Genomic DNA, 26508 nt, shown 5'->3' on the forward strand with positions numbered 1-26508 from the left:
GTTTTTTTGTTGCCAGGGTTACGCAAAGACATGCCCAGCACTCGCCCTTTCGTTTGTCGGGTGTGTTGTTGGGAAAAAAGTTTAACTGAACTGTATGTAATTTTATTCTTATCTCAAAATGGATGGCATTGGAAGTTTAGAAGTCAGGTATGTCGCCGCTACAAATACACCTGTCCATTTTCACTGAAGTACAATTAACTATACACCGTTAATGTACCGTTTTATTCATAGCATAGGCTACGTAAGGTTACGGGTCAGTGAAGATGTATGCTAACCTCTTATCCATGATGCTAACCTCAGATACCTGTATATATGCTACATGAGAGTAATACACCCATGCATGAGAGGTACACACTGTGGCTAGCTAACATTTTGCTGTTTTACTCCCTTCAGGTGGATACAAGGTTTTACAAACAAGAATATCGAGTTTGTCGACAATACAACAGTATGCTACACATGTGGGTCTCATATCTGTTTCCTCAACCTGGAGACAAAAAAGCAAAGTGTGCTTCAGAGTCCTGGCAGAGGCATTGGTGCATTGACAGCCAATGGCAACAATAGGACTTTTGCTTTCTCCGAGGAAAAGCTATCCCCATCTATATTTGTGTACATTTTCCCTGAGCTTCAACTGAAGAATGAACTAAAAGGTAATATAGTTTTAGTATTGGTGGTTTTTATAGATGATTTTAATGTAATTTTCTTTCAAGATGTATTTGAGCTTTTGATGTTTGTTTGTATGCATCCCTCCTACATTTATTTTCTCTCATACAAATCCTAATTAGATGATTATTTTTCCAGGAACAGCACAACTGGACTACACATCTCTGACATTAAGTGATGGTGGTCCTTATTTAGGCTGTTGCTCCTCTCTTCCAGACCACACCATAACAGTGTGGTAAGCCACTGAGAGCCGAAAACTACTTTATACTGTGTACTTCGTATGTTCGGTTATATTTATTTAGGCTGAGCAGCTATGCTACTGTAATCATGACTGTGTGATGCAGGAACTGGGAAAACGCTGAGCCAATTTGTACACAACCACAAGCTGGGCAGAATGTCATTTCTTTGGTCTTCAACCCTCTGAATTGGCTCCAGCTCTGTGCTTTGGGCACTACATCCCTCACTGTGTGGAATATTGAGAAGAGTGCCAGCTTTCATGTCCTGAAACCAAGGTAAAGCTGGCCTGACTGTAAAAGCAAGTAGTTCAAATCTAAATTGATATATGGTCATTCCATTTTCGGTGCATTTTTTATTTTTAACTGATAAATGAAACCTAAAAACCTTAAATTACCTGCATTTATCCTTTACGGTTTATAAGCAGCAAGTGCAATGCCAGACTGAAAAACATATATGCAGCACCTAGATACATTAGATACCTAGAATGCAGTGTCAAACAATAATATCTATGTGTATGTCATATTTGTTACATTGCAGTGTGATAGAGCTTCCAGCAACTGATGGTTCCTTTGTTGAGAGATTGGTGCCCACCTTTCATACTGTCAGTGACAAACTGCCTTATTTTGGTCTTGAGATGCCTCCATCAGCCATCTCAGGACTCAAGGGAGACAAAGCAGAAAGCATTTTGGTATTGTCCCACTGTCATTTATACACTAATACGACAAAACAAGTACACTTTCACCAATTAATGTGTTTGTTTTGGTGATGCAGCTGTGATTTAAATCTAGGAATCTATTTGTTGGAAAGACTATTTTGTTTTCAGGCACACAAACAAAGACAAAATGTAAACTGTTACACAACTCCACATGTGTTTACACAGACTAAACTCTGCACCAAAGCCAGAGTAACTCCTACTGCCATCTGCTGGACAGCCACATCAGAGCTATATGTGGGCTGTGCTGAAGGCTTCCTGCTACTTGTTGACCCAGAGAGCCTCTCTGTCTCAGTCCTCTTCAACCCCACAAGTAAACAAACACACACATTGGGACACAGTAAATATTTAAAAGTCACTGGGATACATATGATATTGCCTAATTTTATTTGGCAATAGAAAAGACATTTTTACATCTGATGTGTTTCACTTTTGTTCAGCTGTTGATGCCATCCCTGAACTCAGACAGAGCAACTTTCAAGGTTTAGCTCTTAACAAGAATGGTTTGATTGCTGTAGGAAAGGTACAAGCCCATGCACCCATTAACATCTGCTTGGCTCACTGAGTATGACACATTCAAATATAAAACATTAACTTTTCTGCCAGTCGGTGATCTGATTTGCAATTTTAGGCATCAGGAATTCTCAATTACTCCAATTTAAAAGCACTTTAAAATGCTTATGTTTTACAGGAGAGTGTGGTGCACTGTCTGCAAATCAAAGCGACTCAGATCGACCTCACACAAACATGGCAATTAGAAGGACCTGTCACAACTGTGATGTACTCCCCTGACTATGAAACATTACTTTTATCTTCTAATACAGTAAGTACTTAAATGCACCACTGTGTGACTTATTGTATATGAAGCCACCTATTATTCCATCAAATAATAACATGTTACTTGAGAGAAAAGGTATATTAAAAATAAAATCTGAGAACAAAACAGGCTTCTTGTTTTTCAGGGGCAAATCTATATGTTGAACCCCACCCGGTCAGACAAAATTGTGAAGGTCCTGGATGTTCTCAGCGGCAACTTTGTGGCAGCAGCTTTGTCACACATTGACGAGAACACTTGTGTGGTAAAACATTTGTGTTGCTCAATAATGACAGTGTCTCATGATGGTATGTGTAACTTAGGTCAATGTATCTTAAGTGAGCATTGATGTTTGTGTTTTTGCTGGTTGCAGTCAGTGAGAGATTCTGGAGAACTGCAGCTGTGGTCCCCAGATGGCATTTGCGTTGGTTCCCTGTCTCTTCAAGCTGAGGTCAGATTCACAACATATGAATATTCTGAACATGTTAGTAGTGTCTTAGTAAGCTAATACACTTGTTCTGTAAGCATATGAAAATTTACATTTATTATAATAGAAGTACATTTAAAGCGTGTTATCTATGTCTGTTTAGGTGACAAGTCTGGCCTGCTGTCCTATTGCAAAATACGCAGCTGTTGGAACGGCTTCAGGAAATGTCCTCTTTATTGACCTGAACAGGCAGCAGCAGCCTCGCCTGGTGCACCAGGTTCATCTCTACCACACTCCTCTGGATCACCTACTGTAAGTATCCTCCATCCCTGTGAAGCCACAGAGTTTCAGTTTAACACTGCACCTGTGACAGTAGTATCTCATCATGCATTTATGAATTAGAGGCATGAGTTATCTCTCCCCATAAAACCCAGAGGGGACAACTGCTCTTCCACTTTTGGCAAATAAAAAAATGATGTGTTTACAGGCTTTCTTATTGTGTGCGTGTACTCTGTGTGTGTGCGTGTATGTGTGTGTGTTTGTGTGTTTGTGCTTGTGCTTATACAGATTTGATCAAGAGGGGCACTACCTTCTCACCGGTGCCTCAGATTCACATATTTATGTACTAGATACAAAGCCATCAAAGATGTTTTCAGTCATAGGATACACAGGTAAATACTATTTTTATTCATTAGACATATTATTGCTGTCCTGTATATAGGTCAATTTATCATTATATTATTATATATTATAATATAAATTATATATATATAAATATATATATATATATATATATATATAACACCTATTAAAGATGGAGCGAGATCAAGCTCACCTGCATCCTTTTGTCATTTGATTTTCTTTGCCAGTTGTTCCTGGACCCATTTTGTCACTTTCCACTCAGTGCATCAGGGACTGTGAGCAGGTGAAAGTTCTTGCACTGTGCACTGGACACAAAGGCAAACATCATGATGGTAGCCTGCTCACAGTTCTCTCTCTGCCTGCAAGGAACCTTACAGGTACAGCACTGATGGAGTAGATTCATTCACTACTTATTCTCAAGATTTATTTTTTCAATTAAGGGCGTTTTGTATGTTGGTCAGAAGTTGTTTATTAATTCAGCACTGGTTGAACATCATTAAATGATCTGGTACAGAGGAGAGAGAGCTATTAATAATAGAGAACCGATTAGGTCCAGTGGCTCCCATTACCTCTCTGCACAGTCTAGTGGGGACAGTGTCAAAGACGCAAGATGAGGGTCTCATGTGCAACACATTATTCGTAAGATTATCTGGTGATATTAACCTAAACAAAATTAGACAGAGGCTAAGGAGGTCCAGTGCAGACATGGGAGGAGTGATGTTGGAACATTAAACAAAAGATAAGAATTTACTTTGCATCCAGCAATTAATGTATCATCTACTGTAGTTGAAGAGAGGTTTACAAGGGGATTGATGGTATCAAACCAAATTCAATTATTGTGCTGGTAGGGAGAAATTAATAATTCCAAAATCTTTCAGCAGTAAATAATGGAGTTGCAATTTACTAGACTTCCACTTGCCTTCTGTTGTTATTGTTTTAAGGCTGGGACTCTCATCATTCATCCAAGAGAATGCTCTGAAAGTGGACTTCATTTAGTTTCCAAAGAGAAAACCAAAACCAGACACATTAGCATAGCCGATTAATAGTACTCAACTGGACATTCTTATAATTTGTTTAGACATGTTGTCACTAACACTGTTAAAAAGAGAGAAAACAACTGAGTGTTTTACAAAAACGCACCCATTGGTTATACAGCCTGTAAACTATGTTGAATAAGACAGACAGGTCTCTAGGGGAAAGTGCAAACATTAGGTCTAGGGTGTGGCCACAGATGAGAGTTGTGCCACACACAGGTTAAATTAAATGAGTTAAAAACTAAAAAACATGCCTGTAGTGTGTTTTAAGGTGCTTTCTACATGATACTTAAAATCACCAAAGACAATGACTTTGGTAATAATCAATAGAGGATAAAAAAAATCTTAAGATGTATTATATAAAAATGTTTATAGAGCCTTTCTATACATGGTGTATTTTCTATACATGCTTAAGCGGATACAGCACTTCTGTGCCAAGACCAACTACTACTATTATTGTAGATGTGCAGATACAGGCTCTCTGTAGTAGCTGTCTCAATGGAAAGGCGTTGTTTAAACTAAACACAAAAAGGAAGCCTGACTGTTTCCAATTATTTATTTAATTTAAATTTTGATGATGTGCCTCTACTGATCTACAGATTGTGTAGACCTACATGGTTGTCTGTCTACACACATCCTCAATGTGTCCAGATACGAAGTGCATCATTCACTTAAATCCTGTGTTCTGGGAGTCAGCGAGGTCTTTGCTTACTGCCACAAGAAGAAAACTCTTCAGCGATTTCAACTTCCCCAGGTTTACCGCTGCCTAATGTGACAGATTATTATGATCCTTATTCTCTGTCTTCATCCACCTTAAATATCATTGATACAATTCTAGAAAACTATTATTGTAACAAGAAAGATAAATAGAAACAGCAAGAGTGATTAACACTTTATCCTGCTCCCTGATTTTTCTGCCCAGAACACAGACGATCTCTCCAGTCAACATGTGGTCCAGCTCAAACCAGAGCAGGAAGTGAGGGGTCACCCTCTGGGCCCTGCCTCTCCAGTTTTGTCTCCTCATCAGTTATGGCTGGCTTCTGTGGGTGGAGATGGCCTCCTACGCATCCGAGAAACTGCTTCCATGGTAGCAGCTCATTTTATTTGGTTTTATTTATTTCTTGTAAACATTTAAATCGTGTTTTCATTGTCTATGGTGTGTATTATGATGCTGTTGCTGCTTCTACAGGAGCGGTACATTGAACTGCAATGTCACTCATGCCGTCTGGGTGGAGTTCAGAGCGTGTCCTTCTCTGCAGACAGCCAGACACTCCTCACTGCTGGCTTTAAAGATGGCTCCCTTGTGTGCACTGATCTCAGGTAAAACAGCAAGCAGTCTGTCATGCTTACATAAAGCACAGCTGTGAACATTAGAGGGAGCTGTTGCTCGCAGTAGTGATGCCACTCTTGTGCAGTTTGATATAGTGCACATGAAACAGTATTTTCCCTCTCTTAGTGTTGGCCTTGAGGGACAATAGTAAATAAATAGGATTGAAGTAGTGGCTCAAGGGGATCATGGCCTAAATCTGCAGGAAAACAAAGCTCCAATAAATTTCACAGAACAATCTCCCCACTACAACAGATCACATTCCACGTCTGCCTCCTCTGCTTGCTCCTGCAAGCTTTTATTTTTCCTAAGCCCTTACTACTACTGTTGTTTTAATGCTACAGGAATAGTATTTTTTTTTTTACATCTATTGTTGGTTCACTATCCATTGGCTGCTTAAATTGTTGATAGTACAGGAATTTAAAGGACAGGTCTGGTGATCTTTATTTTGTTATTGTCAACAAACCCCATGAAAAGACCAAAACCCACAATCAAAAGTATTGTCTGTGTAGCCAAAGCCTTATAACGTATGGCTTATTCCTCTGTGCCATAGTTCATTTTGTCCAAAAACTATTGAAAGCACACCAATGAGTCACTTCATTACACATGGTGACATGTTTCTTCATTATGATCAACACAGGCACTGTGATTTATTTTGAGTCAATCCCATATACACGCTCCTGCTGCCATAAATACTCACTAGCGCACCGAATTCAGAGCAGAAAATTGTCCTGAATTAATACACTATTACCCCTGTTTAAGTAACATTTGTATTAAAAAAAAAAAAAATATATATATATATATATATATAGTGCCTACCAGTTTTATGCAATAATTGTAAAACCTTTTTTGAATGAATGAAAGTATATATTTCTTATCAGTTTAATAAATATTTACGTCTTCAGTAGGAACAAATGGGCTTGGTGCTGAGTGCTGCAGACGGGTAGGGAAGTCAGAAATTATAGAGAGACAAACTAATTGCTGCTACTTTGGTCTTTTCATGGAATTTGTTGAAGATAATAAAAATGTAGGTTATCGTCAGCCTTATCGGTTAAGGTTATTCTACTCTTATACTTGATCATTCATAGTTATATACAAATACAAATACAAAATGGCTACTTAATGTAAAATAATATTATCATATTAAGGCAGAAAGAAAAAGAGAACTCAACAGTTCATTTTATTTCCTTCTAAAGACAGCATGACTTTTTTTTTTTTTTAAATGGTTATTTCTAAATTTATTTGGATGTATGGATCAACTGGCCATCATCAGACCTCCACAACAAATATCTTCATATATCAAACCTCTTTTGTGTATATCTTGTGTTTTCCATGACTCCATACAGAATTAAAGGTGTGGACTCTGGTAAGGTGAATGAAGCCACCGAGTACAGTCAGTCTGTGGATCATTTCCTTAAGAACATATTCAATGCCGAGAATCCCGTCCTCATTGCCTTGCCTGAGTGGGGCCAAGGATCTCCTGCTGGCACTGAAAAACCAGAGGAAAGTGAGGTAAATTATATTCTATTCTGTTTTATCAGTGAATTAGTACTACATAACAGTGTACATAACGTTTCTGTGTTGATGTTTGTTGCTTTGGGAACTCCAAACAGTATTAATACTGCTATTGCAGAAAATATACTCATGCTAAAACTAATGCAGTCTAGTACAAAAGCCCATGCAATAACTTCTACCTTCATGAAAGTTGTAATGTTCAGTTATACTGATACTTTATCATATTTATTATTGAATCAATGCCTCTCTAAAACAGTTTCAACAAAAACATTGTATTGCAGACTTAGAATAATGATAAAATAGTCCAGCTTTACTGTACAGCAGATTATGTTGGCGTTGTAGGTCATAAAAGTATGAGGCATCCCAGTAAATTTGAAAATTATAACAATAAATGTGAATAGTTTGTTTCTGAGCTGTTTTTAGTGATCCACAGCTCAGCACTTTGTGGTCTTAATTAAGGCACCGTGATACTTAACTAGTATAACATTTTAGTAATGTGTCAAAGCGAATGCTTTGTTTATGCTTATTTTTTTGCTTATTTTTTACATGTGTTGTTAACACTCTGTAGGTCAGTGGTGAAGTGGAGACTGTGGATGTGACAGAGCAGGATGAGAGTTATAACAGCCTGCTGTCTGCACCACATTCACACCCCACCTGGCTGGAAAGCAGGAGAGAGGCAGTAAGTGACTTATATGCTGTAATATTTGCGGTGGTGGCATAAGATGTGGATTATGTTAACTATGTTTAGATACTTCTCTTGTGTTTCTACAATGTTGCTGGGGGAGGATTTTGAAATTGCCCATTGCACCGGTGTGTGATATCTTGCTGTGTTGCTTTTGGCCCTCAGTTTCTCTGTGCTACAGCTTGATTTATCATCACGTATCATAGAATTCGGAGTCACCGAATTAGCAAGTGGTAGCTATAAAGCTGATAAGCAGTTGTAAACAAACGTTTAGTACTTTGTTACCTGACAAAGCTTGATAACAATAAATTGATACTGAAGGTGTGTCAGTCTTTGAATTATAGATTTTACACCTCATCGACATTCATGTTGCGTGATGGAAGGTGGGATGGTGTTGGAATTTTTGTCAAATCAATTGACTTGTCGATCAAAAAGTGTCTGACTTTAATACAAACTGATTCAATCTGTATATTTTGAACAGGTTATAAAAGAAGAGAATGAGCAATATACGGAGACAAAGAAAAACCTGAGGAAAACCGTCAAAGAGTTACGTGACACTGTAAGTGAGTTTTATTACACATTTGTTTATTTCCATCCTTACTTAAGAAAATACTTATAAGCAGTAAACAATGACACATCACGACAAACATAGAATAACATTACACAGGGCATGTAAGCATGTAAACAGTGCATGTTTGGTAAGTGCTTTTTAATTCAGTACAATTCAAGACGTATCCCTGTAATTATACGCAGCAGCTCATTACCCAGGGCAACACATACACAAACAATAAATGAAAGGGAAAACAAAAACAAAAAACAGTCATAATCCTAAGAATAACAACTTTATGTGGAATTCTGGCAATGAATAAATACTATATACTATATAAATATATATATATATATATGGTAATGAATAAATACTGATATACACTACCGGTCAAAAGTTTGGGGTCACTTAGAAATTTCCATTCCACTCCATTATAGACAGAATACCAGCTGAGCTGTTTTTTAAACCAGGGCAGCAGTTTTCAGATTACATTATGTGCTTACATAATTGCAAAAGGGTCCTCCAATGTTTTCTCAGTTAGCCTTTTAAAATGATATCAGATTAGTAAACAGAATGTGCATTTGGACCATTGGATGAATGGTTGCTGATAATGGGCAATGGAGATATTGCATTAAAGATCAGCCACTTCTTTCTACAACAGTCGAGAACCCTTTTATGTACATTATGTAAGGACATAATGTAATCTGGAAACTGCTGCCCTGATCTCAGCTGGTATTCTGTCTGTAATAGAGTGGAATCTAAGTGACCCCAAACTTTTGACCGGTAGTGTGTGTGTGTATATAAACAAGCTATCAATCAGTTAATGGCAACTAACAACAACACTGAATTGAAAGTGATTCAATTGTATATTCTTTTATCCTTCCAGTTGTATTGTTTTCTACACAACAAATACAGTATGCTTGAAGTCCATCATGAAAACTCCATATTAGTTCAACAAACAAGTTACATTTGTAGTAATGTTTTTAACAGTCTAGCTAAGGTAGTTATTAAAAGGTAGGTACACAATTACAAAACAATTCACAGAGAGGTGTTAAAATGTTCACGAAAGGTTTGTCTAACAAACAATATCACGTCTAAACCGTCTTTCGTGTATTATCAGATCCAGGAAATGATGCGCGAAAATGAGAACCTCCCAGACATCGAGCGTCTGGAACAACAGGAGTTCAACCTGGATGTTGAGGAACAGAGGAGACTGGAGGACATGGTGCAGCAGGAAGTTACTTGGGTAATGCACATGAACATGTGGGTTCATGAACATGAACCCACTGAAATTTAAATTTTGCTTTGAGGTCATGGTGGAAGTGATTCTTAACGCAGTCACATTGTAGGTGCGAAATGAAGTGGAATGGGAGATTTTAGCAAACTGTTACCTTCGTGATGTCCTAAGGAGAGAATTCTGGGATTCTATGAAGGTCAAAGGCAAGGCCATTAAGGTAAGATTGCTTAGGAACTGGCACAGAGAAGTGATACTTTTCTTAATTATCACAGTGTGTTATGATCTGTACCAAGAAATCTAAATCACTTCTGGCTGTCTACTACAGGCCTTTCACTCTGAACACGAGGTGAAGAACTACCCTCTGAAAGAGCGGACAGAGAAAGAGGTGGAGGACCTTCGCAGGGTTCAGAATATGAGGACGTTTGAAAAGGCTGCTTGCACCGTAAGCAAAACTGGTCCATAGGCCTGAGCATTCTGTGGTTTAGATTCTTATTAATGCTGAAATGAGAAGCACATGTGATGAGTTAGAATGGATTACAAATAGAGTCTATGGCTGTTTATTATGTAAAGCAGAAAGGCAGCATGCAAACCTATTCTAAAAGCTGTGATAGTGCAACCTCTTCAATATGTGGGTATACTATACACTCTCTGGAAATACATTTTATGGCAAAACCATTCAAGTCAAAACAGGGTTACAGCTGGAAAATAATTTGATGCTTTGAATCACAGTCCTACGTCTGACCTTTCACTGGTGTAACTTTTTTAAATGCTTGAACACGTGCCAGTCCGCCACTGTTGAAACTCTTCTAGATTTATGGTTATGTGGCCAAAAGATAGTTGTTAGGACAGCTCCCTTCACTGCAATATTCTTTACATTTTATAATCTTACGGCCACAGATTCAGTCCTCAACATTTATTTCAGCCCTTTCATTTAAAGTATTTCTCCCCACCTTTCAATTGCAGCAGACCAGCCTAAAGAAAAGTTCCAACACAACCAGCGCAAAGAAGGAAGAGCAGGGGGAGGAAGGCCACGAGGCAGACACTGCTGCTGTAACGGGAAGTTTCTCTGCTCAGTTAGGATATTCAAATCCTTGCATCTACGATCAGTTCCGCCTGCAAACCACAGAACAGAGGATCGCCCAGATAATTCTGCTACAGGTGGGAACCTGTTCCAAAAACTGTTGGATCTCAGCAAAAATGTGATAATGATGCCTTTGTTATACAATACTTTTCCAAAACAGTGCCCAAAACACACTCTTAAAAAACACTGTTATTACAGAAAGTGAAATAAAGATCACAAAAAATAAGTTATTTATAAGAACTGACTGACTCAGTCATACATGGTTATTGTCATCATGATCATAAAAACTGTTTTGTTCTTTGCCGAATTTCACTCAACTCCAAATGCAGGATGTGATTTATCGCATCAAGACAGCTTTCAACACCGACTTTGAGGCTGTGCACAGACAGAAGGTGCAGGAGCTGAACCGTGTGAGGGACAGGAACAGACACATCAGGAAGATCTTGCTGGAGCTGGACATGAACGAGGACCTGTGGGAGCCCAGCCTGACCGTCAGCGAGCAGCCAGAGAAGCTGCTCACTGTGGACGACTCTGAGGTTTCTGACCGCGTTGTCAAACAGTTTACACAGTTCACATAAAGTTCAACAAACACAGATTACTTTTTGTTTTGAAATGTGAAATAGTATGTGGTCATCATCATATGAGATGCTTTTTCACAGTTTACCAGAGAGATATGCACCTTTGTCCCACTCTAGATAAAAGCAGAAAAGTACCTCACCCCAGAACAGAAAAAGGAGGAGGAGAAGAAGAAGTTGGAAGAGCAAAAACGTTCGGCTGCCAAAGTATGCTGCCATAAGAAATGTCTTTTTGTTTTGCAACTCTTGTTTGTTGCTATTTACACATTCTTGAAATACTTCCATATACGAAAACTGCATTTGATTATTATTGACAACAGTAAGAGTACGTTAAACAGTCCTTTATCAAAAATAAAAAAATATATATTAATATGGTAAGTCTATGTGATTATACAGCAATTAATGAATACAAGTAGTTGAGTTCTGTCATAGTAGTAATTGATCTTTCTATTGCAGGGTGATAATGTCCGAGACAGGGCTCTTGATGACATGATGGATGGAGTGCTCGAAGTGAAAAAAGAGGACATCTTGAAAATGGTGGGTGAATATATATATATATATATATATATATATATATATATATATATATATATATATATCCCAGATATATTATTTGATTTAAAATAATATACAAAATGGTAGACAAATGTTTACCTGTAAGATATTATCTATTCACTTGTTTGTTCAATTAACTTAGAGACAATTTGAAATACACGTTTTTTTTAAAGCGCTGCAAAGATTAGTCGATTAAGCATTCAGTCAATTGACAGAAAATCTGCATCTATTTTAATAATTGAATAATTTTTTTTAGTCAAAATTTTTTTCAGGTCAAAACATTCTCTGGTTTCAACTTCTCAAATGGGAAGATTTGATGATTTTCTTCTTCATTTGACAGTAAACTGAATATCTTTGGGTTTTGGACTGTTAATAAAACAAGACATTTCCTCTCCTTGGGCTGTTGACTATACAGTGCATTTTATCAATATCAATATTATCGATATTAAACCATTAATCTATTGAACTAATCGTTAGGTGCAATAATGTAAATGTAGTTTTTGGATTATTATTAGATACTAATTTATTATGTAATTAGATCACATTTTTTTGAATGTCTGAGAGAGAAAGAATGAAGAATGAAACCCTTCCCTGACTCCAGCAGTCATTTCTTGTGATGTGAACAAAACACTACGTCTCACTGCAGCCAAAATTAAATACTTGATACTCACACAAGATCGCATTCATTCTCTCCCCTTAGACAAATGATGTCTTAGGGTTTTCTTTTTTAACTTGACGTAGTTTTTTCTAGGCAGTGTCAGTTCAAATCAAATGCATGAAGTGCACATAGTTTCTATTGAATTGACTCCACAGGAAATACCTCCGCCTGAGTTTGTTTTGACCAAACTTGACATTCACTGGAGTGAGGAGGAGAAAAAAGTTTATAAAGAGTATGAAAAGAAAACCAATGACCTGAGTGAGGAGAAGGAGAAATACAAAAAGGTATTACATGAGACAAATTCATAATACGGTTTTCAGACATATGATTAACATTGGATCAGTGACTGATCAATATAGATCATCTGTGAACTCTTTAATTCCAGTCAATGGAAACTGAAATGAAAAAACTACAGGCGTCCACCAGGGATGCGACCGAAAGGTTTGATGAAACTTTGACAAAGCTGTTTGACAAGAAAGTGAAATGTGAAATGGCTATTTATCAGGTGAGCCAACACACACACACACACACACACGCAGTACATGTATGTGACACGTGGACTCAACACGGACACATGGCATCCCATTGCTTCCTTTTGTTTCCTCTTTCTCGTTTTCCTCACACACACTCTGTTCTCATTGTGGTTTCTTCCTTGAGATAATTATGAGATATGATATCTTGTGTATGCGACACCTTAGAAAAAAATCCTGTTTAATGTTGTTTTTGATGTTTTTTACAGGAAGAGCTCAAGATTACTTATCTTGTATATACAGTCCTCATAGAAGACGAGATGAGATGTCGAGAGCTGGAGCTCAAGCTCAAACTTGAAAAAACCTTGGCATACAAGGTCAGAAAGCTTAGTGCACAATGCCGAAGGAATTTATGACATGCAGCCATAGTTTATGTTATTTGTAAGACACCTGAGTGAATGGTAGTGATGTTCTTCCAAATTCTAGTATAGTTAAATCTTCCCATCACTCAGGCATGTTTTGCAAGAGCTCACCTGTGCGGCACACTCATTTCAGGACTGCCAATCATTATTTCCCTTACATGCTGCTCTCATCTTATTGACCTGTATTTCAGGATGAAATTGGGGAGGAGGTGAAGAGACATGAAGAAGAAGTAGAATTGTTTCACGAGACCTATGACAGCATTGTAGCTGAGGACAAAGTAAGCCAGCTGTTAAAATACTAAAATCATTTTGACTGTAAGTGATGGTGCAAATACATAATATCCATCCATGTCTCCCAAGGTTCTCGACAAAGAATTCAGGAAGGAGTTCTTTGACGTACCAAGCCACATGGTTGATCACCTATATAAGTTATTCAAGCGTAGACCCAGGTTTGTAATACTTACCTTGATATCAACATCAACATTCTAAGTTGTAAATTAGCTGCGCAGTTGCTGCACACTGCATTTTACTGTATGCCTCAGGGTTCAAAAGATGAGGACCCAGACCGACGACAACTCCAACCCGTTTAAAGAGCAGCGTCTGTGCGGATCTCTGGCTCCTGATGCACTCGGCAAAATACTGAAGGCCATGGAGGAGCTGGATGCACCGGAGAATATACCAGAAGGCTTGCACCCGTCAATCTGGGAGAGGTTTTGTCTTGTCCGCAGAACAAAAGTAGAGAGTGAGAAAAAGGTAAAATCAGGATATGGACAGGTTTAGGGCTGTCCTCGACTGAAGAAATTCTTAGGCGACTAACACTCATACGATTTTGTCGACTAATCAATTAGTTGATTTAAGCGAGAGATCTGTCAAAGTGAGTTTCTCCACAAAGAATCAGGCAAACGCTCCACTTTAAATCTAGTGTTTACCAGAGATGTGCTCAGAAGTTTCTTGGAAAAAAGTCAATTAACATTAAAAAAGAATTTAAAAAATGACTAGAGAGGGCTGCCGTAGACAGGTTAAAGATCGAAAATGCAGACAAACATCGCTAGTCCGCTAACATACTTAGAGAGGCTTTCCACACCACAAGTATGCAATTAGTATAACATTTTATAGTTACAAGCTTAAATCTTTTAAATTGCACTTACAAATTAATCTTATCAATTTCATATTTAGAAAACTTCACATAATGATTGTATGTCTTGAGTGTAATTGTCCTGTCACTGTTTGACATGTCCGTTGCAGGTAAAAGTAAAAGCTTTGACCCTTGCTGAGATGCATGCGTTCCTTCAGAAGAGGAGAGATGAGGATAACGCCGCGCAACAGGAAATTAAAAATCTCTCTGATGCACTTGAAAGGTTTGACTGTGATGTTGTCATTCCTTCTGATTATAAGCAGTTGTGTTTGAATACATTAGACATTTTTATTTGTCACTCATTAGGAATGACTTGAGAGACTAGCACTCCAGCCACTCTTAAATTTGAGAATTTGTCTCATTGTAACAATAGTAAAAGGTGATATATTAAAAAAGTAAAAATTATATATATATATATATATAAAATATTTCTCTATGGAAGAATGATCCTCTAGTGATTTTTGATGTCCTGTTCCCTTCTAGGCTGCATAAGGACAAGAACCGTCTCCTGACGGACATCATGGTCCAGGTCCTACTCAAACAGGGCCAGGTGGAGGTGTCTACCACAGACCTGACTGCTGACTACACCGACTCTGTACTTCACCACAGGAGTGTGGTGGAGGACCTCAACAGAACCATCAGGGTCAGCCTTTACCACCAGACACTGCCAAAAAAGGACATATATTATTCTGCTGTTGCTATATGCAACAATACACAGGGTGTTCATAATTGCATATACACATTCAAGTGGTGGTCAGATACATTGGTTATGAAAATGTGTCTGTCAAATGATTTTTTTTATCTATATGATCAGACACTTGGAGAGCAGAAGATAGCCTCCATGGTGGAGTGCAAAGACTTCCGTAAGGGCATCATCCAGCTGCAGTGGGAGCACAGGATGATGGGGATGCAGATCAAGGACCTCAACAACAAGGCGAGGGACATCCAGATGTTACGACTCTCTGAGGAGCAACAGGATGTGAGTGTAATCATAATACTGCTTTTTGAAAGCTTCTCTCACGGACCTGGATATCTTTTATTTGCAATCAAATACCGTCCTGACCTAAATAAGGAAATAAGCACTAAATAGCACTTTATAAGGAACAATGCTACTGGTTAGTGAATACATTTTACCTCGTACATTATTCATGGTAATATGTCAAAAGCTTTCAAAAAGTTAGCATCTGCTTGAAACGGCAATGAAGTCTTTGCACTTACGGTGAAACTGTGTTAGCATTTCTGGCCAAACCTCAGTCGTCAATATCAAGACAGGTATTTTGGTTTTGGCAGCATCAGATGTTTTGCGAGCAGAAAATTGTTACCATCCCTGTGTACAGATGGATGATCTTTTGTTATCACAGACACACCCTGTTCATGCAAGCTCCCCATACAAATTTTTCTTCTTCTTTTTGCACCCTTTAAAATTGTTATCAAACAGGTAGAGAGACTGGTTTAATATACTATATGAATTTATGCTTTCTTTATTCCTGCTTTCTTTATACACCGGGGCTGCAGCAGCTCAGTCTGTAGGGACTTGGCTTGGGGACCAGAGGGTAGCTGGAAATAGTCCTGGACAAACCAGGAACGGAGTGTGGACTGGCAGCTGGAGAGATGCCAGTTCACCTCCTGGGCCCTGCCAAAGTGCCCTTAGGCAAGGCACCAAACCCCTAACTGCTTGGGGCGCTGTACTACGGCGACCCATCATTCATGACAGATTAATCGAGGAAAAATAACAGAATGAAAAACCCAAGGGGACAAATAAAAAAAAGTGTAGTATCTTCTCCACCATTTTTATGCAATGATTAAACATTCTAGGAAAACTGAAAAGCTTCTCTGCTTTACTGAGCAGTAACTGTCAATCTAAAGTTTGAACAGGCAGAAACCACAAAAGCTGACAGCAAGATACTTTGCTATTATTATTATTATTATAAAACAAGTTGTTGCATGAATTAAGTGATATAAAATGAGTCATCCATCTTATTTTCAGAAAGTTGATGAGCATGGCACACACAAAACATGTTTCCAGTCCTGAATGCCAGTTTCCTCTGGCGAAGGATTCAGGTAGCTCTGCTGTGGCGAGCTATGCAGCTTCCTGTCATTGTTTAGGCCCCCGAAACCTTGAGAGGAAAACACTTTGAAAAATCCATCCTGAGCGATCTTGAACATTTTATGATGAAGCAGTTAGCAGTTTTTCCACAACTGTTGTCAAATAAGGTAGACACACGACAGAAAACCCTGTTGAGACACTTTATGTTGCTGCTCCTTCTGTTTTTCATCCCCCCCCCATAAAAGTCAGTTATCCCCGTTTCTTTCCAGTATCTCAACAAGACAGATCGAGACAGTCGGGTGTCCAAGCAAGTTTCCATTCTGGAGAAAACTATAGCTTTCCAGGAAAAGGTAACAGAAAAGTAATGTTATCTCATCAATTGGCTTTGTATTGTGGACTCTCCATTCGTGACTGTTAAATGAATGTAAATATTATGTTCTACTTTTAGACTCATCTACAGAGTGTGCAGCATCGCATAAAAAAGATTGAACAGCTCAACAGGCAGGCAACAGTGAAAGCTGAGAAGAATGCAATTGTAGAAGAGCAGCTACCTAATATGCAGGTGACTGTGGCAGAGAGGAGACACATCTATGAAGCAATAGGTAATAAAAATAAATAATTTCAGCTCATTGAAAAAGGGAGCCTCTTCTGACCGATAACGTGACTTGATTTGTGTTTAGCTTCAGAGGAAAACCAGGCAGCTAAAACAGAAGAGCGCTACCGGGAAGTCGTGCAGAGGAAGAACTTGGAGGACTTTGCCAGAGAGCAGGCGGAGGATCTGGCTTTCCTCTGGGCAGAAGTCGAGCGTCTGAGGATGAAGAACTTTCCTTCACTTGATCAGCTGAAACACAACTGAGAAAAGGCTTCTCTTCAGCAGATAACACAATTTTATTAACACTTTTCTTAGTAAGTTTACTTAACAGGAAATGTACAACTTAAGCTGCAAATAAGAACGGTGTCACAGCAAAATAAATAAAACAATAAGTTAACTCAGGATATTTGTAACGTGATTGTTTTTAAAGCATATATGTATTAAGTAGTGAAGTCCTCCTCTGTGCGGTCAAAGTGCAGAATGCCATCATCCAGACCAAAGAGGTCAATAAGAGCTGACAGGCTGGCCTTGCGTCCGTCTATGGGGACATCTGACTGGAGCTCGTACAGTGCAGCCTGAGCACAACTCCTCCACTTGTCAATCAAGGTTTGGAGCTGTGTTAAATCATTCTAGGGAAAGAGACAGGGAATTGGTCATATAAAGAGGACTACTTTCAGCCTAGTTAAGTGAATGAAATCCCATTATGTTTACGATAGGAGCAACCCAGAGAATTTAAAGGTAGCAGATACCTTGCTTCTGTACATTTTAACCATCTTGAGTCTGCGCAGAGTCTCCATCTTGTCTTTAACCTCCTTCCTCAGTTGGTATCGTTGTTGTGCGAAGTCTTTGGAAGGAGGATGTGTTGGTTCGGGAATTGGTCCAGAAAGCCATTCGCTCCCTGATCTCTCTTCATTTCTTTTTACGTCAACATTGGGCATGATCGGTGGAGGGTTATTAACTGTCTCCCGGGAATCTGCTGAAACTTGTTGGCCATCCTCCTCCTCATCAACACAGAGGCGTTTGGCCACAGAGAAGGGCGAGGTGAAGGAGCGCCTTGTTCTCTTCAGCCTCTCCTTCAGTGAGGAACTCAGCTTTTGATTATGCTGCGGAGATGACAATAAATCAGTGGCAGGGTACAGTGGGATAATAGCAGGTGTTAGATTGTGTTTAAGCAATTTTGAACATACCTTTTCCTCTTTATAGTCACAGGGGCTTGACTCCACTGAATTACAAGGTGAAGAATAGACTAATTTGGCCGCTTTAGGAGTGATCTCCATTGGTGAAACTTTTTGCTGTGGATAACGTAACGTTACAGTCAGGGGACACGGGGTTAACGTTAGCCAAACGAGTATGAGCTAACTTAGTCACAGAGTTTATCATAAACAAACACGTAAAAACAAAAGTAACACGAATACTCAACCAAACGTATTGATGAATTCTTTCGCAAAAACTAGTGAGCAACCAACAGGTTTTTAACTAAACGCGAACTAAGATACAAAACTGTGAACACGATATGAGACTTTTTTGTTTTCCTTATTTTTGCGGCTCGAGAAAACCTCCAGAGTCAGCGATTGGACAGATGTTGATGACGCATTACCGAAAAGGATCTTGGGAACTGTAGTAGTTACCGGCAAGATAGGTTGGTTACAACCATGGATGTATTAAGAGAAGTTACAGCACAAACCACAACTTTAAAACCTAATATTTCCATGGTATCCATACCTAAAACGCAAATCGAAACCATAAGGCTCCATCATCTCTTTTTTTCTTGTTTTGGGAAAGTTATTATTGCTTGTGATGGAACAAAAAACTTTTTTTTTTTTTTTTTTACCAAAACCTCAAATTATAATAACAATAGTGTAATAATAACAATAGTATAATAATAACAGTGACAATTAAAATATTGTAAATGAAAATAAGAAATAATATAAAGATTTTTAGAGAAAGTAGTGGGCCCATTGCATGTGATTGTTAGTGGGATTAAAAGGGGATGCATTGATCCAGCTGGACTATTTCACAAAATAAAGTGCTCAGAGGAAGTAAAATAGTAAAAGTAATTTTTTGTAGGCTTGTGGACAGATTCAGTGTCCAAACAGTGTTACTTGGTTACTCCTTATTACTTGGGTTGACTCATATTGTGATTCAGCTCTTCTCATCAGTTGGTTCATCTCTATTAAAGGATTTATTTAAAACCCCTACAGACTGACCTATTCATCGTTGTTGAAGATTGTTTTGCAACTTATCCCAATATCCTGCATTCTTTTTTAATTGTGTTTTTCTGTAGCCGTGAGGAGAAAGGTGTGAGTTAAAACCTTATCCTGCCTAGACTTGACACACCCCAGGGAATTGGGATTGTTTGCGTTTTATATGGATGAATCTTGCAGGGCTGGGGGTTGAATATAATTATTGTTTTCTGTACTTCTTTTTAGCTTTTGAATAGTTGACATGAAATATTGTGCTTGCTCCTCTGCACTGTAACTGTAGCAATGGTGTGGGTTTACAGAATCTAGAAGCTATGTGAGACACTGAGTGATGATGCCAGCTCTTTCATCAAATGCAGGTTTGTATGCTGGGCACTCATAATTAAGGCCACATGTTATTTTTGAGCAGGCTATTTATTCCTCTCAAGATGCACACATATGGGTCAGCAGTAATATACTATTGCCCCCTTTACATCTAATATGGATTTCTTCTGTAGATGAGGAACAGATTGTGAGGAAGAGGCACTAAAGAGGCTTTTTCCCAGTTTCTGGAGTCCCTTTGCTAGTTGAGAAGACGTGATTGTTCGCATTGGTGTCACTTGATTTTGTTTAGTTGAAAGGGTATTTTGTATTAAGGGTTATTAGGTTATTTTTATTTTCTGTTGATGCTCTGCTACATTATCTGCTTTGTCTGTGTTAGAAATTTCCCTTTCATGTGGTGCCAATGTGTTGGAGAAATTATTCTAGTTCTCTTAAAGATTACAGAGTCAATGGTGTGATGAATCAAACCTCTCTCAGCATGAATAAGAGACCTGAACCTGGTGTTCTCTCCAGACTTTTAGTGTGCCTTGCCTTATATATCACCAGTATCCTAGCCTTTCCTTAAACAGTGGTCCTTTAAGATAAGGTAAGTTGAGATAAATCTTTGTTATCTCCGTGTGGAGAGTCAGGTGTCTTAGCAGCAACAGCAGTGAGAATGAAACACAGTAGAAGGACAGGTAAGAATAAGAGCCATGGACATACCAATAAAATAATAAAACATAAATAAAAAAATGTATAAAGTGATAAGATGAATACTACAGTAAGATAAGATAAATACTGAGCTGAGTTTGTCAACTATGTACAGTCCAATAAATGTACAATAAGTGTATGAGTGAACATTTATCTGTTACTATATATGTCTGTTAGCGTTTAATATAATAGTGAGCATACTATGTACAGTTTCAATAAATATAAATATACAGTGAAAATAGTGATATACGAATGAAAATACAGTATGTGTACAGTGTATTAACAGTGATTGCAATGTATATCTTAGTACAATCCATGTGCAATGGGGCCAGAGAACATGCAGGATAGTTATAATAGTCAAAGGTCAGCGCAAGACTTAACGTTTCAAACATGGGGGTCAAGCTTGGTTGTGGAGCCTGATACTGGCAGGAGGACTGGCCAAGGCACTTTGTGGTGTGCTGAGATGGGATGAGTCTGTGGCTGAATGTGCTCCTCATCTTCGTTGGCTCATCATAGTGCATTTTTGCTTGAGATTGACTGACTGACTGACTGACTAAGAACGACTTTAACAATTATCCCAAAAATCTGACGAATTGTTTCAGCTCAAGAGTTTTCTACTTCACTATTATAATTAAGAGTCTTAAAAAAAAAACAAATCAACTGAAATGAGGTTAAACATAGTTTGCTATACATGCTCTCCCCAAAAATGTCCCTGTATCACTTTCTCTAAACCAAGTATCCAGGTAAATAAATACAGATCAAATCCAGCGAATCAAGCTGCCTCTCCAAGACCACACACAAAGAAAGCCCTCCTGGAATTTATTATCTGGTGTTCTTTCTTTCTGAGGAGCGTTTTTAGAGTTTATCTTAGAGCAAAGCGTGACATCAACGTAAAGATGAACCTCAGCTTTGTCTCTTTTAAAATTTCAAAACATCCAAAATACGAGTCCTGTTCAAAGCCGAGCCAGTCTGTTGAGTTTTCCTATATATTATATTTTATAGTTAACAATGAACATGCTGCGTGATTGGAGAAAAATGATGCTTGTGGGAGGTTCACTTAATTACAGAGATTCCTTCATAACCCACAGTCGTGAAGTCAAGCAATACAATCTATCTAATCCATCAGTTCTTGTAATACAGCAAAATGAGTGATGTTTTCTGGTTTACCTGAGGGAAACTGGTGGTTTCTTTACAACACCACTGTCAAGATTCACTTTCACAGTGAATCATGAATGTGTACATGTCACATTATCTTGATAAACCTCAAATGATTAAGTTCTTTGTTATGCAACACACTCCCTGTAAACCTAATTTGGGCACCTTTAAAACAGCTGGCTTCTTGTTCCAGAGAAATGATGAGCCCTTATGTGCGAAAGCTGTTATCCTCAACACAAACATGAGTGTGTTTTAGCTCAAAAGGGCTACACAAGCCAGTTAACTCCTTTTTTTTCTTCACCATCCTGGAATCTGTTGTTTTAAACCAGCCCCTTTCCGTTAGATTTGGCTTTATTCAAGCTTGCACGTAGATGTGAGCGGAGCAGCTCCTCCTCTGTTACACTGTCCTTGGGGCTATTTGTTTTCCATCATTTGAGCAGATTGGAGTCATGCTTGCTGTGAGTCATGCAGGGTGGGTAGCTGTCTACACAGGGTGTGGTGGGTGAAGGATCCTAGTGGTGCTTGCGGCTGCCAGTAGAGAAATAAAGCATCCAATTTAGCTCAAAATTGCATAAATGCAAATGAATGGATAGGGAACTTTTATTATGATCACAGAGAGTTAAAAACAGCTCTTCCACTCTGGTGTGGGGGTGTAATTCCTAATCTCAGTAGTAGGCAGGAAAACTGATCCTTCAACAGCTGCACAAACATGCTGATCGGACCTGTGTAAAATATCTTTATTATTTATAAGAGTCTTGCATGCATGCTTTTGCACAGCACATGTTTGTATGTGTGGTAAAAATACAGTTTGGTTATGTAATAGCACAGTGGCTGAAACCGTATAGTCTAAATGTTCTGTTTCGACTTCCAATGTGTGCACCAGATGTGTTCCAGCTGCAACAGGATGGATTTGCTGCACACAATAGATCAGCAGATCTTGAGATGGTTGCCCGCCTGTAATCCATAAAAAGAAAGAAAGAAAAAAAAATCCCTCCCAAATCATCCCCCGTTCCCAACTCCTCACAAAAACTTTGCCAGTTTCGAAAAGTGGTGACTAAAGCAGCAACAACAGAAGGAGGAGTTCACCACTTTTCTTTTTCACAGCCAACTCCATGTCTCTGCAGAGGTGAGTCTGGCAAGTTAATTGGTTCCCTCAGGCGCTGTCTTTTTGTCTTTTCTTTTTTAAATTCAGCTTTTCGTGCCGTCTGCTACACCTGCCTGCCAAGCTCCAGCGCTGATGGGCGCGGCTCGGACCAGTGCCCAAATCTCTGTTTTGACTTGCCTGGGAAAGTTGAGAGAAAAGGCACAAAAGGACCGAGGACTTTAAGAACATCCCACCACGGCGCGTCAACTTCATATTTAAACACATTCTCTCCCGTGGACGTGATCAGTCAGTCCATCTTGAGAGGGATCGGGATTTGATTGTTTCTTATTCGAGCTGGCTGAAGGTATGGATTTTAAAGTACACTGGAATAACCTGGAGACTTTTTTTTTTTATATATATATATAAAAAAAGTTGTTTATGCTGGATGGTGCGGGGGTTTCTTCCCACCTGGCTGTTGCATCTCTGCACTAACTAACTGCACTCTGGGAGTTTGGTGATGGGCTGTCGAGCTATTTTTTTGGCTTTATAGTTGTAGTTATAGGATACATAGGATGGAATCCTCTATATTCCCATAAAACAAAACTACAATTACTTCTTAGCTTGTCTGTAAAGCCCAGCTGGGGGTTTTGGGATCAGATTTCTTCCGGTGGTATCTATAGATTTGGTCTGTTAGTGTGTGATCTCTGGATAGTTTTACATGTATTTTTGCTGTGCTATTTGCATCCTTCTAAATATATTACAGGACCATGACCTAGCTGTAGCACCAGCTTTATGTGACACCAGCCTTTTCGGATCAGTTGCAGGCTATAATAGTTTTTACAAGCTTTAATGAAAAGAAGTAGTAGATGTATTGAGAAATGTTGGTTTAACTGACTTTCATTAATATTTTACTTTTCTCAGAGCTGGAAGAAAATTTAAAACTTGAATGGTTATTGCACTTTATAGGCTACAAATTGTGGTTTCAGTAACCAAGGCTGTGAGAAGAGAGTGGGGAAAATGCCACCTTTTGGAGTATTTCTGCTTTTTTAATTTAAATCTGATATTAAAATGTTCAGTAAATAAAGCACATGCTGTTAAATGTCCTGGCTGACAGGGTGTGGTGAGAGCATGGTCTTTCAGAGTTCTGCTGTGATCCACTGGCGTCTTTTGTTCTTTTTTTGTTTATCTTCAAAGACACAAAGGGAATACAAAGTCTATTGAAATCTATAGATGATGGGCCTTTATTGTGGTATCCACTATTCACATGACATTTGAACACGTGTAGAAAGTTGCTAGTTTTTAAATACAGTAGAGGTGATGTCTTCTACCTGATCTATCTTGGGCTTACTGCAGAATTTCTGTCTGTATCAAGATCAGTAAAAGCAGGATGTTCAAAGGAAAACTGTAACAACTAAAATATTACATTGTGGCTTTGAAAATATGATCATGAGACATTTTTCTGTCTTGTGAAATTTCAAATTGATGCAGTAAACATCAGATACGAGCAGCCAAATGTTTGCTAAGATGCCATTAAAACCACAGTACCAAGGAATAAACGGACTTTTAACACCATTGGCACAGTTGCATGACCGTGGTCAACATGTTATCATCATCTCAGCAGATAAAATGGGATGGACGAGTTAACGAGACAGATGGACTTCTCAGGAGGCTTGTCAGGAGAAAAGGGTGAGATTTCTGTATTTATTTATGATGTTTTGAAAACGAGTCTCACCAAAAAGAACACGAGTTAAAGGGTTGGTTCACCCAAAATCCAAAAAAGAAAAAAACAAACACTTTTTCACAATTGTTGTAGATGTATGCAGATAGTTTGTGTTTTATTTGCAGAGTTTTAGAGGTATCTGCCACGCAAATATCTCCGGCCACGCAAACATCTCCGGCCACGCAAATAACTCCGGCCACGCAAACAAACTGGAAACATGTCTTTTTCAAAAAACAACACAGACCTCATTGTGGCAAGAGAGATAAAAATATGATTTCTCAATTGAAAGCTTAATGACAGATTGGCGTGGTGTAAACTCTGTATTTAAAGACCCAAAACATGTATGCACTTATTTTCTTGGTTGATGGCTTTTGTCTCTCTTTTTCGAGGGCTTACTATCACTAACATCATGGCATGCCTTCACTGGGGTCGGTTTCCATTTCTGTTTCTCGCTCTCAGGGTGTAAGTCATCCCCCAGGTTTTCCCCCAGTAGTCATAACTGAATGTAAAAGGACAGCTCATCGTGGCCTAATGACTTTTAACACGGAGAAGGATGGGGAGGCCAAGGAACGCCTGATTTTATGTTTGACGCTAACTGAGAAAAACATATAATCAGCCATCCTGTTGTGCTAACGTTTGTTCTCTTGTTTTTTTATGTTACCTCTTAAAGAAAGTTAGTTAAGTTTATACATGTATCACTTTTCAAACGAGTTGTTACAAAGTGCTTTACAGAAAGGACAGAGAGAAAAAAGAAGAGATACGATAATGTGATTTGGATACAATTGTAAAAAACAAAAACAAAGCAAAAAAACAAGTGAGTTTTAAGATGATTTTTATGCACTGACTTGGCTTCTCCGGGACTTTGTTGGAAGTTGTTTCAAAGTTGAGGCGCAACAGCAGCAAAAGTATGATAACCTTTAGTTTTAATAAACGTTGATTCTGAAACAAACAGTAGTCCCTAAAAGGGAGGAGGAGGAGGAGGAGGAGGAGGACAGGAGCAAGGAGGCAGCATGAAATTGAAATGGAATTTACATGATCTGTAACCGTTAAAACTCAACAGGCTGCAGCTGGAGAACAAGACGCCTCCTAGTGGACGGAGGGTGTTATTAGTATTAATTATCTGCGCCGACTTCATTATAACCCATGATTGACAAGATTTACACAAACTTTATTTAATGAATTTCCCACACTTTCTTTATATTTAGCAAATAGTTTACCGGCCTCTATGTATCAAGAGGCTAAAGGGACAGACACATAAACATGAATAAATTCACAGCATGCATGGCCAAGTTGAGGTTGAAGATTCATTATTGACCTTAAAAATAGAAGTTTAACAAAAAAAAAAAAAAAAAAAAAGAAATCTGACCACAAAGAACAACTTACTGGAATCTTCCGGAGCATTCGTAGAGATGGTTTAGCTGTAATTCCCCATCTCCATGACAACTGCAGCAAAGGCTATCCACAGATGAAGGCCTTTAGATCAGGCTGAAAGCTCAGGAAAAAGTGTGTCTGTAAAAATCGAAGCATTGACACCCCCAGAAAAGACTGACATGTCAGATATGTTTTTTTTTAGTTTTTTTTTTAGTTATTTTAAAATTTGACAATAATTTATGACATTATCCAAACAAACCTGAACTTGACCTAAAACTAACAGATACACATGATTACTATCAACATTCAGAGACGCTAGTACCACGTTCTAATTACGCACCTTTTATAAAGGGTTGCTACTAATGGCTTTTAAATGGTTAGTAAATCATTTATGGTAGCCTACTAACGCTTTATAAATCAGTTATAAGCCATTAATAAGAACAGCATTCAGGTTGAGGAAAATCTCTTTGGCTGGTGAGTCATTAATAGTCAAGTGATTACAAAATGTCTTACTTTCTAATAAGCCATCAAGTCTGCACTGATACACGTTAGTAAGACATTAATAAGAGGCTGCAAGTTTAATAAGGGTTCTTATAA

At 38.5% G+C, this 26508-nt stretch overlaps 3 protein-coding genes across 9 annotated transcripts in view; 2 read left to right on the plus strand and 1 right to left on the minus strand.

Annotated features, from left to right (window-relative positions):
* The first annotated feature begins 4 nt into the window (after nt 1–4).
* Nucleotides 5–17705, plus strand: cfap43 (cilia and flagella associated protein 43). Of its 2 annotated transcripts, none has more exons than XM_031307060.2 (38): nt 5–147; nt 394–647; nt 799–895; nt 1005–1172; nt 1435–1585; nt 1778–1922; nt 2050–2132; nt 2301–2432; nt 2572–2688; nt 2797–2874; nt 3014–3162; nt 3418–3521; nt 3720–3869; nt 5126–5280; nt 5449–5613; nt 5716–5846; nt 7200–7365; nt 7937–8047; nt 8532–8609; nt 9718–9843; nt 9947–10051; nt 10160–10276; nt 10798–10992; nt 11245–11451; nt 11611–11697; nt 11947–12027; nt 12859–12987; nt 13089–13208; nt 13443–13550; nt 13787–13873; nt 13956–14044; nt 14138–14348; nt 14841–14953; nt 15214–15373; nt 15545–15709; nt 17047–17127; nt 17226–17379; nt 17458–17705. In XM_031307060.2, the coding sequence occupies exons 1-38, from the start codon at nt 119–121 to the stop codon at nt 17631–17633; spliced, it is 4974 nt and encodes a 1657-aa protein (XP_031162920.1). In that variant the 5' UTR covers nt 5–118; the 3' UTR covers nt 17634–17705. The 2 variants fall into 2 exon arrangements, with proteins under 2 accessions (XP_031162920.1, XP_031162929.1); XM_031307069.2 differs by having other exon boundaries at nt 10801–10992.
* sfr1 (SWI5-dependent homologous recombination repair protein 1) lies at nt 17651–18945 on the minus strand. The gene is made up of 3 exons (XM_031307091.2): nt 18557–18945; nt 18119–18472; nt 17651–17998 (listed from the first exon to the last, which is right to left on the minus strand). Exons 1-3 carry the CDS (start codon nt 18644–18646, stop codon nt 17810–17812), a joined length of 633 nt encoding a protein of 210 aa, XP_031162951.1. The 5' UTR covers nt 18647–18945; the 3' UTR covers nt 17651–17809.
* Nucleotides 18946–22691: 3746 nt separating this feature from the next.
* The window catches only part of col17a1b (collagen, type XVII, alpha 1b), a 33106-nt gene continuing 29289 nt past the window's right edge, over nt 22692–26508 (plus strand). Inside the window, exons 1-2 of one of the 6 annotated variants that reach the window (XM_035992601.1) lie at nt 22692–23184; nt 24442–24506. In XM_035992601.1, coding sequence (XP_035848494.1) covers nt 24452–24506 — 55 coding nt within the window. In that variant the 5' untranslated portion in view covers nt 22692–23184; nt 24442–24451. Of the gene's footprint in view, nt 23185–24438; nt 24507–26508 lie in introns of all 6 variants that reach the window. The other 5 variants (XM_035992603.1, XM_035992600.1, XM_035992604.1 and 2 more) reach the window with 5 other exon arrangements.

This window comes from Sander lucioperca, chromosome 15, assembly GCF_008315115.2.
Source record: "Sander lucioperca isolate FBNREF2018 chromosome 15, SLUC_FBN_1.2, whole genome shotgun sequence".
Classification (NCBI taxonomy): domain Eukaryota; kingdom Metazoa; phylum Chordata; class Actinopteri; order Perciformes; family Percidae; genus Sander; species Sander lucioperca.